This window comes from Chrysemys picta, chromosome 7, assembly GCF_011386835.1.
Source record: "Chrysemys picta bellii isolate R12L10 chromosome 7, ASM1138683v2, whole genome shotgun sequence".
Classification (NCBI taxonomy): Eukaryota; Metazoa; Chordata; order Testudines; family Emydidae; genus Chrysemys; species Chrysemys picta.
In genome coordinates, this window is record NC_088797.1 from 123,504,958 (window position 1) to 123,519,136 (window position 14,179).

The window sequence follows — 14,179 nt, forward strand, 5'->3', positions numbered from 1 at the left end:
TAGCAATTGCCAATTACTTCTCCCTGAGATCTTTGCAGTCTCTCCCAGCATTCTAGAAACCTGAGATCTCTGGGGAATCTTCCCACACATAATAAAGCAGACACAGGAGGATCGTGCTCCAGCTTTTCATATTGCTTCAAAAAATAGCCCCAATCTATCATCTTCTCCACGCAACTGCCAAAAGAAGTGTTTCTTTCTAGTACATGCACTGTTAGCTTTCATCTGGAGGAACACGTGTCAGGCACTCTGGCTGGCCAGTTGGCTCCCGGACAACCAGATTTAAAGTTTGTTTCAGCCCAATCAGTTTAACCCTATATTCTCTCATGCTGGAGAGTAAACCCCAGTAATAAAACTATCTTTTGCAACCTGACTATCGTATTTCAATGCTCTTTTGGATCAAGCAGAACCCAATAAAAAATTGTATGGGAAAGTCTACATGAAATGAGCCAATAGAGAAGTCGTCAAATAGTAACAGACCAGTCCTTACACAGGTAAATGTCCATGTGAAGAAAATGGGAGTTTTGTCTGAGTGACAGCTGGAACAATTAGAGCCCCAATGCAACTAGTAATCTTTAAAATTCAGAAGTCCCTTGTGACTCTGTTTGCTCTCACATTAGGATAATATAATAAAAGTAATTAACGAATAGATGTCAATGAGACTATTCATGTGACTAAGGGTTGCAAGATTGGGCCTTATATTAATGTCGCACCTCCCTAATGAGGTACATAAGATGCTATGCAATGTAACAAAAATCAGTGCATTATGATGATTTATTAATGTATTTATATGGTACCAAGAGTGTCGAACAAAACACTGTGAAAACTTAAAGGGCAATACTTCTTAGTGGGAGTGAAAGGATCAGAATCTGGCCCAAAAGTCCAAAGCTACTTCTAAAAATTCAGATCGATAAAACCAATCCATCAAGCTGTGCGAGCTGCCCAAACCTAACAGATAATAATGTATATGGACAGTGAGAAGTGGGGAATTAGCTTTTGCAGCCTGCTCATGGCACCAGTTCAGCTCGCTCCGTATTCATGACCCTCTTTTCTTGTGCAGAGAGCGAAATCCGAGTCCGACTCCAGAGCGCTTCTCCCTCAACCAGATGTAAGTGTCCCTGCTGTTGTTTTAGAGTGAACATGGGGGCCTGGTTTTCCCCTCCTAAGGGATAGCCCTCAAGAGCCAACTCCAATACTGACCATTTTGGCCTTGAGGATATTTCTGCTCTAACTGTGCCAGTGGCTTCTCTGGGGCTGAGCAGTCAGGGTGGCACATGGGGTGTCATAAAATGTGCGTGCGGTGATGAGAAACCGCCTCCCTTCACTCTCTGCAAGTAATTTTAATTTAAAGTGTGAAGAGTGAGGAAGTTTGCTGTGGCCTAGACCTGTATTTTGCCAGGGCAGTTTTATTTAGCCTGAATGAGTTGCTCCTGGGTAGAATCATTTTGCCAATTGCTCCTCTCCTCACTAAGGCCCCAATCCTGTTCCCATTGAAGTGACTGGCAAACCTCCTATTGAGGTCAATGATGAAGGACCCTACGTCCTCACTGCTGACTTCAGTTGCCTCCCTATGAAAGTGAGGGGCTTTACAAGAGTTCTTTGGTCTTGGTCATAGTGCTGTGCTGTTACGAGAGTGAGCCTGCACTCTTGTGGGTGCCTCTATACCCTGCTGAAAAGTGCATTAGATTAGACAGGAATTTGTGCATTAACAACAAAAGAGCACTTCATAAACAGGTTCAGCGCCTTGCACAGCCTAGAGAGTCACCAGTGTTCAGTGATATCCCAGCTGGAGTTCCAGAGATATCAGTACCTCCTTCCAGGAATTGGGGGCCACACTAGTCCCAGAAACTAATCCTCTCACGAGACAATCAGACTATGATTTTGTAGAAAGAGATGGGAAAGTCCTACTGAGGATTCCGCTACCCCCCCCCCCCCAGCCAGTTTAGGATTTTGCCCTGCTGTATATCCTCTGGTGTTTTATCCCACCTAATCCACTTTCAGGGGGAAGTGCTGGAGATGGGACAGCCATTTGCCAAATGCAGAGTTCTAAGGAGCTTTGGGAAATGGCCCCGTTTCCTGCTGGACTCCACTTCTCTTAAACTTGTTCAAGTATTAAGAGCATCTCTGGTTGCAGGCTATATTGGGTGGTGGCTTTGGGCTTAGTCTGGACATCTTTTTTCTCTGCCAGGGACGGAACTGGATGATGTGAAGCGTTTGCTGAAGGGGAGTCGATCAGCCAGCGTCAGCCCCACACGATCGTCATCCAGCACTCTCCCCATCCCCAAGAAAGCTGTAGTGGAAACGAAGATGGTGACTGAGAGCTCCCAGTCAGGTGCTTTGCAGAGGGGTGTTAGCAATGCCGGCTGTGCAGGGAGCGGGGAATGATTCATTTAAAGCATGTGGCTTGTGATATAGAAATTCCAGCCAATTCTTATAAAACTAAAACAATGTCAGGAACAATTCAGGTTAAAAATGTTTGCTGTCTTTTCCAGAGTGTAATAACAATGCAAAAAGGGGAGTTACACACAGGGGTGCCCAGATACTGCCCAGAGCAGGGCCATAATTGCCAGGGCCCCCTTAATTTTCATAAAACAGAGCAGATTCCAGCTGCCATCATCTTTAATTCAGAGTTGAGGCTGATGGAGACTAAAGCCCCAAGCAATCCATTCTCTGTCTTGGTCTAAGCAGCAAGATGGACGTTACCACAGGCCACCCTGTAGAATGCCCTACATTTGGCCCAATAGTCTGCGCCTCACCAACCCCACATGTTCATTGGTCAATGGAGCTATGCGAGGAACGAAAATGGTCCAATACGTCATCTTTCGTTCACGTACCCATCCCTGCTATAGTGCTTTAGGCATCATGGGTCAAATTCACCCCTGGTGTAACACCACTGAACTCTACCAGTGTTTAACAGAACAAATAATGGCTCAACTCTCATATTTATCTGGGTGCAGAGGTTCAAATACCCTAGTGAGGAACTGACTCACCTGGTGTCTTTCCTAGTCATTCATTAACGATACAATAGTTGCCCATGTGTGGAAGTGTCATGGAAGAATCCGGGGATCCATATCCAATGTTGATTTCCTCACCAGGATGTGGACTGAAATGTGTTTAGTTTGTATTCTGGCATCATCATATGTGCCTGTGATTAAACCCTTGAGGTGCTTTGCAAGTGGTTACAGTGAAGTGACACAAATTAAGGCAATCTCTGTATTTGTCTAATGGGTTCACAATTGGCTTGGCTATAGCGGGCCAGGTGCTGATCTCAGTTACACAGGTGTGAATCTGGAGTCACTCCGTTGAAACTGAGGGAGTGACTCCAGATTTGCACTGGAGATCAGGACCTGATCAGAAACTGAGATCGACACCTGGCTTTGTGTGTCCTCTGCCTCTGAGTAGGTGGTCTGATTTCTGTTACCACTCTCACTCAACCCCATTACTGTTTCCTCTCCAGTGTCGGGGACATACGACACAACCATACTGAATGCTGCCCTCCCTCCATACATGTGGTCCTCCACCCTGCCTGCAGGGTCTTCCCTTGGCAGTTACCACAACAACATGGCCCAGGGTTCTTCCCTGGTCAACACCATGTCCCATTCAACAGGATCAGGTACAGTAACCACCCCACTCCCTTGGCCACTTGTGCTGACAGGGCACAGACCGTGGGACCCTCTTTGTCCTGCTGCTGGTGTTTTGTGCATGGGACGAGGGGATGTTGAGGGTGGGGGAGGGATAGTGGAGGTGGGAGCAAATGCACTTGATTGTTCTCCATAGATTTCTGTCTCCCTGTGCCCCTGGAATTACTTCTGCGTTGATTATGCTTTGAATCCCTTATTCATGGAGATCAAACGTCCACAGTGCCTGATCCTGTGCTGCTGAACTTTACCATTGACTTCAATGAGCTCACAATCAAGCCTCTTAGACAAGACAACATTGGATTGGAATATGGAGGGTGTTTGAGTTATGACAGGGTTTGGATTCCACATTAGGACTATTGGGTGTAATCCTGCATTCCTTGCACATCCAGAACTCCCACTTCAGTCAGTGAATGCTGGGACTGAATGTTGTGTCTCAGGCTCATTTCTGAATGTCAGGAAGCGTCGTCCTCAATGCCGCTGTTTTCTACTGCAAATGGAACGGTGATGGATCCTCTAAGGTTTAAAGGACTTGGCATCCTAACCGTGTCCAGTCACTGTAACTTTTTTGAGATCAAAACCTTCTCCCTTTTTAAAATAGAGTAAAACAGAGTGTTTTGTGCCATGATTTTAGATTTCCCCCAGTGTGTTTATTGTACGTTTCCTAGCAGAATGTGTTTTTCATGAAGGAATGAAATTTCCTAGTGACCCATTCACTCTCAGGCTTTGGGGGCTGAGCCATCTCCCTGGATGCGCTGGGATCTCATTTCTCTGCTGTGCCAAATCATCTTTTTCCTCCTCTTGCAGTGTTTGGCGTCCCAAATAACCTGGCTCCCGGCTCTCCCACTCTGAACACAGGGCTGAGCAGTTCCTCAACAGGTCAGACTTCTCTCTTCTTCCCTTCTTCGTTTCATGGAGCTCAGCACATCAGCTGAAATGTATAACAAAAAGACACCTAGATTCCCCCTCGGTGCGTTCTTTGTGCCGGGTCCTGATCACAGTTACATCAGTCAGCATGTCCACCTGGAGTAACTCTCTTGGCTGAAGTGGCGTTACTTCAGCCTTTGCCCTGTGTCATTGGCATTAGAAAGTAGCGATGGAATATTTGGGGTCTCGGGAGAAATGTCATTTATTTGGAAAGCATCTGTTAGGCCAACTTGTCTATCCTTGTGAGACAAATCCAGGATTGTGTCCTATAGGAAAATCTCAAATGTTTCATTTCAAATAATTTGAACTTCCACTGCTTCCCCAGGGAGTAAAAATGAGTGTCTGCCAGACCTTGCTGTTTCCTGATGTTCAGCCCAGTACAGTTCCCTTTGCTCAATCCCATCCCATTACTCCTGGCTAGACCCTCCTACATAACCCTAAACATTTCTCCCCTTCATGGTGTCTACACCTTTCACGTACTCGGTGTGGCTATCACATTGCCCCTCGGCTCACCCTTAGCCAGGCTAGACCGGTCAGTGAATTTAACCCTTTTTTTACAATCCAGCCCCTCCAGAAAGGCATACACAGCACAGAGACAACGGCAGGTCTCTTCAAGTCTGTTTAAGTCTAATGTTCCAAAATGGCCACCTTTATTTAGCCTGAGCTGACCACGGCTTCCAGGACAGGGTGATATTGGGGGGCAGGGTAGTGGGGGAGTTGTGGAAGGGAAAGTGACAGATGTGCAAAATTCCTATTGAAAGTAATGAACACAAATGTGTGTGAAACATTCAGCTGGCCAGCTGAGTTCATTTAGAGTCCGCGGAGGGGGGTCATCTCAGGCCTGCTACTCTACCTTTGCAAGCAGGAATCACTGTAATTACTATTATTTTCATTGGTCCTAGTTTTTGTTTGTCCAAATGCCAGTTGCAGTGCCGACCTCTTGTTATTCACCTCAGGGCATTTTTCTTTGCAGTGTTTGGTGTTCAAAACAACCTGGCTCCAAGCTCTGCAGCCATGACTCATAGTGCAACCACAGCCTCCACAGGTCAGTGATATTTTAATCATAGAGGAGAGGCTGGGTAACTGATCTGTGTGGCTTTGTTATGCAATAGCGCTTCCCATGTCCCAGTAACTCCTTAATGATCAAATAATTCACAGCAGGGGCCTTTCCCAGGATGCACAGTGCATAAAAGACGGGACAGTGCAAAGAGCGGAATCAGTGCTTTACAGGAAATGTAATTGGGATTCGAATCGAGAAGAAAATGTGTTCAATTCTAATTGATCCTATTAAAGAAATATGAACACCGGTTCCCTCTGGCAGTTTTTCTGGTGTGTCATATGGGATGGGATGGGGTGTTCCCTTCAGCCCTGCAAATGTGAGGTCCAACTGTCAGCACCCCAGGCAAACAATGAGCCCACTCCTGCATGCCCTTCGTCACTGGGGAAGCTCTTACCTGAGCAAGTTGTCCCATACACTTTCAAAAGAACTTTTCACAGGGGCAAAGTTGCAGGATCAAGTCCAAGGTGCGTTTGGGTCGGTAGCTCAGGCTCCCCGGCCTCTTTCCTTTTGGGAACCATTCTATTTTTTCCCCTTCTCTCAGCCTGCTTCTTTAGCATCTGCAATTGTGCGGCTCTTCCTCTGGCTAGGAGAGTTTAAGGTCTGTGGTTTTAGTCTCTGCTGATTTCTGTCTTGCAGTATACGGAGTGAAGAAAAACACTTCCCAGAGCGCTGGCATGGCTGGTAGTGGAGTGTGCACTTCAGCTGGTGAGTCTGCAACTCATGGAAGTCCAGGGCTGACAGTATATAGCTGATGATTTGTGTGGGCAATTGTCCTCATGCGGGCAGATCATGGTTTGAAAGTATCTATGGTTGCAGCTGGTGTGGACATACCCAGAAGATTGCAGCCCACGTAGACATACCCAAAGTCACTTTAATCTAGCTAGCTTAGGTGCTGCATGTAACTGCAACAGTGTGTGCCTCGGCATTGAGTGTACGAGCCGATCCCACCTGGAACTCTGGGTAATCACACACAGTGCTAGCCCATGCTGAAACTCACACTGCTGCAGCTTCACTGCCCCAGTACCCTGCTAGCTAAACTAAAGCTCGCGCCAGTATGTCTCCTCCAGTTGCAACCCCACCCAGTGATTATGGTGTAGACATAGTCTCGGATTCACCCTCTTGGGCCACTGTAACACATGGAATAGCCTTAGAAGAAATAAACACAGATCACTAACCAAAGTGTTATATTTGGGGTCGGGAAGGAATTTTCCTCCAGGGTAGATTGGCTGAGGCCCTGGAGGTTTTTCGCCTTCCTCCGCAGCATGGGGCAGGGATCGCTAGCAGGAGGGTTCTCTGCCAATTGAAGTCACTAAAACACAGGATTTGGGGATTTCAACAGCAGAGTCAAGGGAAGGGGTAGGGACGGTTTTGTGGCCTGCAGCATGCAGGGGGTCAGACCAGATGATTATAATGGTCCCTTCTGACCTTAAAGTCTATGAGTCTATGAGTGTCCACTAGATGTCACTCTTGCTGTTCACAAATGAAAACAAAGGAGCAGCAAATTCAGCACTAGAAAATCAGAGGCCCGAGTCTGACCTTCCCCATGCCACGGTCATATTGGTGTAACTCAGTTGGCCTCACTGAAGTTAATCCTGATTTAAACGAGAGTAATTGGAAGCAAAATCAGGCCCATTATCTTTAATATGGAACCTGAACATTTGCAAGGTTAGTTTTGTACATAATTTTGCAGCATTACTAGCCCCAAGAGTTCAAAATTTATGAGATTGGTTTAACAATCATGAGATTTTAACAAATAAATTCTGGGTTCTTTTGTTTTGCCTTCTTGTTTTTGAGCCTTTAGGGTTCATGTTTTCAAACTTTTCTCCCCAACTATGAGTGCTAGAAATTTTTTTTTTAATTACCGCCCAGCTTGTCATGTAATCACAAGACACCAGAAGGTGGGCCTTTAAGAAAGCAATAAAATATTGCAAAACTCACAGTAGAGTAGGCAGCAATGACTACTCCAGATTCACACCAGGGTAACAGAGTAAAAGCAGGCCCATTATCTTTAATCTGAACTTTGTGCCGGTACATTTGCAAGTTTAGTTTTTGTACACCATTTTGTTAGAAGACCAAGCAATTCAGTGGATCTACTTTCCATTTGCATGTGAATGTATTATATGCCTATACCAAACCGTATATAGAGTTCTCAGCAGCAATCAGCATAAAGCTAGCATAAACAGAAAACCTGCTCAACACTGCTGCTCTTCTGCTAGCCAAAGGACTGATTGTTCCATAGCTCAGTGCTTATGGTATCCATATCCTCATCACCAAAGGAGCCTGGACTTTACCAAACGGTTTCATTTCAGCTGTGGCTTGTCCGCAAGCTTTCTCAGCAAAAGTGCACTCTGTATCTTATCTGATATGGCTTCCTTACTCACAGTCTTAAATGTAGTTATCCTCACAACACCACCATGAGGTAGGGCACCGCTGTGATCCCTATTTTCCACGTGGGGAACTGAGGCAGATAGAGGCAAAGTGACTTGCCTAAGGTCACACAGGAAGCCTGTGGCAGAGCAGAGAATTGAATCCAGGTTTCCCAAATCCTAGGATAGCATCCTAATCACTGAAACATCCTTTCTCCCCACTAACCAATCTCTCTCTCTCACTCTCTCTCTCCCCCCCTCCCTTCACACACCCCAGTTGGAAGCACTGTGAACTCCCAGAGCGACGACATCCTGCGTAAAGACTGCAAGTTCCTGCTGCTGGAGAAGGAGAACGTCCCTGCCAAGAAGGAGATGGAGCTCTTGATCATGACGAAGGACAGCGGCAAGGTCTTCAGTGCTTCCAGCATGGGGCTCAGTGGAAGTATGTTCTCCTCCCACCATCTCCCATGACATGCATGCATGCTAGGAGCTTAGAAATGAATGTTAATTACTGGGAAATAGTCCCAAAGGTGAGAGTCTGGCAGGTTCGGGAAACTGCTATTGCAATCTATCCGGCTGCGGAACAGTCTGCCCAGGGGAGTGGCGAAACCCCTACCCTTTGGGCACATTTAAAATGACACTGAACCAAACCTTGGTACCACTGGGACTAAACCTGCATGAGACGGACTCAGTGACCTAAAAAGGCTTTTCCATCTCTGGAGTTTTCAGCTCTATAACTTTATAAGCCACGGGAATGCAGAGTAGACCTTTGGGCTGCCATGTCATCCCTTATCCACTTGAGGACAGCTTCTCCCACCAGGTACATGGGGACAAAGTTCATAGTCTCTCTATGAAACTCCATGGAGAACTTTACAAGGCATGCCCATTAGCCAGCTTGCTTGTAAAACTCAAGGGCTTAAAACCAAGGGACAGAGCTATAGTTGGTGTATATCCGCATGGCCCCATTGACTTCCATGGAGCTATGCCGGTTTACACAAGCTGAGGATCTGGCCCAGTTTGACTTCTGGTAAGACATATTTGACTCCTCTTTGGACTCCACACAGCGTCCTTTGCAGAAGACACCTTGAAGAAAGAAAAGCAGGGCTTCTCTTCCTCTTACGCTGCAGACTCCTACCTGAAATCTGAAACAAACGGTAAGAGACGGTCATTCTGGCACCGATCGCCTGTTTGTCCCAGCACATGTTCTCCTCACTACGTGTCAGAGCTTCCTCTTCTGCACCATCTGGGACAGCCTGCCTAGCTCTCTCCACCTCACCTGCCCTCCCGATCTCCTTTCCAGTCCCATCTGAACATATCCCTTGCCTGTGCCTCTTAATTTCCTCTCTCACTGTGTATTAGCCTGGTGGTTGAATGCCTCGATTCACAAACCAGAAAGGGGCCTATTCCATGTTGATGCTAAGTGGTGGAGCTAGTTAAGTTAGTGGTAAACTAGGGATCGGGAATATTGTATGACCTATTTAAAAAAAAAAAGAACTGTGTCATATTATTAAGACCAAGTCAATCATGTGCTTGACCTCTCTGTTTATATGTTGTATTCCCTTCCCCGCATCCTCTGTCTGTTTGTCTGTCTTCAGATTTTAAGCCCTTGGGGCAAGGGCTGGAACTTCTTCTCTTCCTGGAAAACGCCTAGCACATTGGGGTGCTACTGGAAAGACATGCTTAATAATAATAATAATAATAATTAATAATTAATTAATGACTTGTGCTGGCTTGTCACATAAGACTTGATTCAATGGTATCAGAGGAGTTACACTATTGGAGTGACAGTGTTGAATCAGATCCTGGGTGTGTAAAATGAGTGTGAATTATATGCACTAGAGTAAAGAGATGTACATGTAACAGGAAGTTAGTAACAGGGGTAAACTGACCTCTACTTACACTTATACTTTCCGGTTAATTGCTTTTCCCGCTACATCATCCTTTCATCCCCAGGGTGTGTAAATTTCACTTGTTTTTCAGACTCAAGGAATGCCAGTTCAGTACACGTGACCTTACATCACTTTCCTGCTTGCACCCATGTTCAGCTCAGCTTACCTGCAATATGCGATTTGCACCAATTTTGTTCCATTATTTCCTGTAGTTTATACTATTATCTGCTTATGGCCTTGCATAATTTCATTCTGTTATGGGAGAGCATATTGCAAGCAAGTACAGGTCTTAGAATGCTGCCTGTAATGGAGGGATTAAATCTACCCAACTTATCCAAGAGAGGGATAGCAAGGTGGTTAGAATAAAGCATTGTGGAAAACAGTTTGTGCTAAAGACACACTGGTAAACAGAATTGTATTTTAGCTGTGTCCACATTCTCCTGGGTGTGGTTGGCCCCTGTAAAGAAAGATCATTAAAATCTCTTTTGTTTTTTAACAACAGGCGGTCTAAAATCCGTGTCAACAAAGGACAAAGCAACTTACGCAGGTCAGTAGCGCTTTGAAGATTCTTTAGTAGGAGGGGATATATTAAAGCGTAGTTTACTTTCAATGGAAAAAAGAATTACACAGCTGTGATATAAATAATCCGTAAGTGATCAATGAAGCGGGGAGGCCATTTTCATAAGGGTTGCTGTTTTAGGATGAGCACAGTCTGCACCTGCAAAATTTGCACCCGTAATTCAGTTGTGGGTGTGAATCTGAGTAGACGCGCTTCTTGACTGCAGGGGCGAATCAAGTAGTTATCAGAGCAGCTATGCAGAACTACGGCTGCAACTCATTGTGTCATCGCTGTGCAAGCAGTGACTGGAAGGCAGCAGTTTAAAAAACATTAGCCCTGTTGAAATCACGCGGAGTTTTGCCATTGACATCAGGATGGTCTGAATTTCACACATTGTGTGCAAACTGAAGTGGAAAGGTTTTTCCGTAGTGCTGTATTTAATGGGCCTGCCCCTGCAGGTCTTATTCTCCTATTGAAGTTGTTTATTAACCTTGCTGTTGTCCTTTCCCACTTTAGAAATTGGAGGCGATCATGGAGGGGGAGGGATAGGGGCAGCCCCAGCTTGGTGTCCCTGTGGTTCCTGCTGTAGCTGGTGGAAATGGCTCCTGGGTTTGCTCCTAGCCTGGCTGTTCCTCCTTGGATTGCTCTTCGGACTCATCGCTTTGGGTAAGAGATCACAGCAAGAGCAGGCCAAAGGATGGACTATATACTTCAGGTAGTAGATGGTTCAGTGAACTCCAGATGTGATTAGTGATTGGCCTGAACCAAACCCCAAATCTAAATACCCCCCAAACTTTGAAGAAGTTCAGATCCGGATCGATAATGAAGGAAAGCAAAACTCTCCATCCAAACCCCCTTTAGAGGGGACAACACAGAGGGAAACAAGATAATGGATGGTAGAGAAAATGTAATAATATCTGTCCCATGCAATACTTTTTTGCAGAGCACATAATTAGCCTGTGAAGTTACTTTCACTGAGTGCTTAGCAAGGGTAAGTAAAAGATAAGACAAAGATTAGGATAATGAGAACAACAGATATCTCAGATAGGATAAAAATAATGTGTAAGGGATAGAAACCCTCTTGCTTCAGGGCAAAAGCCAACCTCTAAGTGACCAGGGTTAGGAAACTTCTCCTCTGGGCAGCATTGGCGCGGGAACTAGGGGTGCAGGGGGTGCTGCAGCACCCCCAGGTTTTGCACGGGGTTCCACTCCCAGCCCCACGCCTGCCCCCAGCTATGGTCCCAGCCTCGGCCCCCTTACTTCTGTCCAGGTCCCCCGCTTCTGGAGACACGGCTCCGCTCCCAGCCCCAAACTGTGCTGCCAGGGCCCATTACCGTCCGTGACGTGATCTGTGTCACCTCCCGTAAAGAACTGATCAGCGTTGGACACAAATGCAGCAGGAGGATACTTGGGAGTCCAGCGGCTCTCCCATGCTGTACCAACACGGTACACACTGGCCCCAAAAGCAGCCATGTTTGATCAGCTTAGCTTTCAAATTTTCTTAGGTCTAATATCTTTCAGTTGTGTGGATTTAGCTACTAAATGCGCATTTCTTTGTCTGTGCCTTTACGTGATAATTAGAAAGCCTTGCACTTCTCCTGTGCTGTCCATCAAGGCTCTCAAGGCGCTTGTCCAGCATTAGCAGATTAGGCTTCACAACAGCCGTACGAGGGATAGAAATCAGTATTGTTCCTGTTTTACAGATGTGAGGAATGAAGCACACAGGGTGCATCTTCACTAGGAAAACAGTTGGGTCTTAACTCGAGGTAACTAATGCAAGGTAAAATCCTAGTGAAGACAAGGCAGTGTGTCGTTTCCACGTGTATAAACAGGTTGAACTAAAGACTATGAATTAAAACCTTAGGCTTTGCCTCAACCAACTAACCTGTGTGAAAGCTACAAACTGTCTTTTCCACTTTAGGATTTTATCTCGTGTTATTTAACTTAGGTTAGGAAAACTCCTTTTTTCCCTAGTATAGACGAGACCAGAGAAGGGATGCATGTAACTTGCTCAAGATCACTCAGGAAATCAATGGCACAGCTGGGAGAAGAATTTAGATCTGACTCCCACTCTTGTGCTCTGACCACAAGATAATTCTTCCTCTTAGAGGCCGACAGGTTCAAAAGATGTCTTTTCAGTCCAGTGGAAATCCCTGCTACAAAATACACAGAATAACCGTACCCTACCCTCCCATCCCCCGCCAAATTCAGTAGCAACTGTTAGTTGACAATGAACTTTCCCCTGCTTCTGCCTTTAGAAATAAATGTTATGGGGATCAACCCACTGCTCCTTCCCCTTTAATATTTTACTTTAATTTAACCTTTCAGCGGAAGAAATGAAGAAGCTGAAATCTCGTGTGGAAAATCTGGAGAAAGCCCAAGCCAACTACCTGTTAATTAATCCACACAATGGGGAAATTAACCAAAAGTACAGTGATTCTGATGTCGGGAAAGGTCCAAACTATGCTACAGGTTTCAGTCATAAAGATCAAGAGGCTCTCTGGCTGTTTATGAGGAACAAAATGGCTTTGGAAAGAGGACAAGGTAAGAAGGGCAAGAGTCCAAGAAATTCCATGAGACTGGATTGCTAAAAGATGCTTCACCAGGAAAAAAAGGTGGATCTGCCATTTGCACTGTCCACACTGCTGTGTGATTTAAGATTGCAATTAGGTAGCAAGACATGTAGAACATGGTGTTACCAGATTCCATATATATTATTGAAGAAGAGGCAGATTCTGATCTCAACCTGGAATAACTTCACTGGCTTTAGTGGAGTTATTCCAGATTTACATTGGTGTAACTGAGATCTGATCTTACTTCATTTCAGCCCCACCCTTGTCCCTGCAGTCAGATTGCACTGACAAATGTAAACTCTTGAGCCCTTATCATTCTCTCGTTTCAGATTTTCCAAATTCCCTGTCTAAATTGCTCATGTAAAATTTGCATTCACACAATCTACACTTGCATTCGGAATATGGAGAGATGCATGCACTGCCCATGCAAAAATAGATTTGCTTGCACAGATGAATAGTCTGAACATGCAAATGTTGCATATGCAAGTTTTGCAGGAGCAGTTTAGGTGGCCATTTTTTGAAAACGTGCCCTGTTCACTGTCCCAGATAAGTGGAAAGACTTGCAGAATAGTCTTTCTTCCCAGGTAAGGTGTGTGACTCCATATCTGAGTTGGCAGAGGCCTTCAAAGTGCAGCACACTATAGCCAAATTATGAACCCTTCCTATTATGGGAGAGCATGCTGCAAGCAAGTACAGGTCTTAGAATGCTGCCTGTAATGGAAGTAGCAGAGAGGTTAAATCTACCCTACTTATCCAAGAGAGCGATATCAAGGTGGTTGTAAAGTAATGTTCCGTGTAATTATGAATCATACTTACAGCACTGATAAGGCTTATCGTTTTTAAAGCACTGCACAAAAAGTAACTGATTATTCCTTACAACACTCCTGTCAGTATTTTACAGATGGAGAAAATATGGTTACGTGATTTGCCCAAGGTCAGAGAGTCAGGAATGGGATTGGCACTCAGAAAGCCTGATTTCTCTTTCCTCTGCAGGAGATGAGTGCAGTTGATTTCAAGGGGAGTCACTCCTGTCAGTCTAGGGAGCTCCTACTTTCCAAATCCATGCTCTGCCCGCTAGACTATGCCGCCTCCAGTCTTGAAATCGAGTCAAAAGCAGCCTTGTGTCTTCAGAGAGAAAGAGAGAGATTGTTTTACCTGAAATTGTGTAAT

At 45.3% G+C, this 14,179-nt stretch overlaps 1 protein-coding gene across 1 annotated transcript in view; it reads left to right on the forward strand.

The window, feature by feature from the left end:
• The window catches only part of COL17A1 (collagen type XVII alpha 1 chain), a 64,462-nt gene that overhangs the window by 15,448 nt on the left and 34,835 nt on the right, over positions 1–14,179 (forward strand). The window contains exons 8-18 of the mRNA XM_024100481.3: positions 1,058–1,105; positions 2,186–2,329; positions 3,455–3,610; positions 4,443–4,514; positions 5,536–5,607; positions 6,259–6,327; positions 8,266–8,430; positions 9,053–9,142; positions 10,380–10,424; positions 10,953–11,102; positions 12,765–12,980. Coding sequence (XP_023956249.2) covers positions 1,058–1,105; positions 2,186–2,329; positions 3,455–3,610; positions 4,443–4,514; positions 5,536–5,607; positions 6,259–6,327; positions 8,266–8,430; positions 9,053–9,142; positions 10,380–10,424; positions 10,953–11,102; positions 12,765–12,980 — 1,227 coding nt within the window. The remainder of the gene's footprint in view (positions 1–1,057; positions 1,106–2,185; positions 2,330–3,454; positions 3,611–4,442; positions 4,515–5,535; positions 5,608–6,258; positions 6,328–8,265; positions 8,431–9,052; positions 9,143–10,379; positions 10,425–10,952; positions 11,103–12,764; positions 12,981–14,179) is intronic.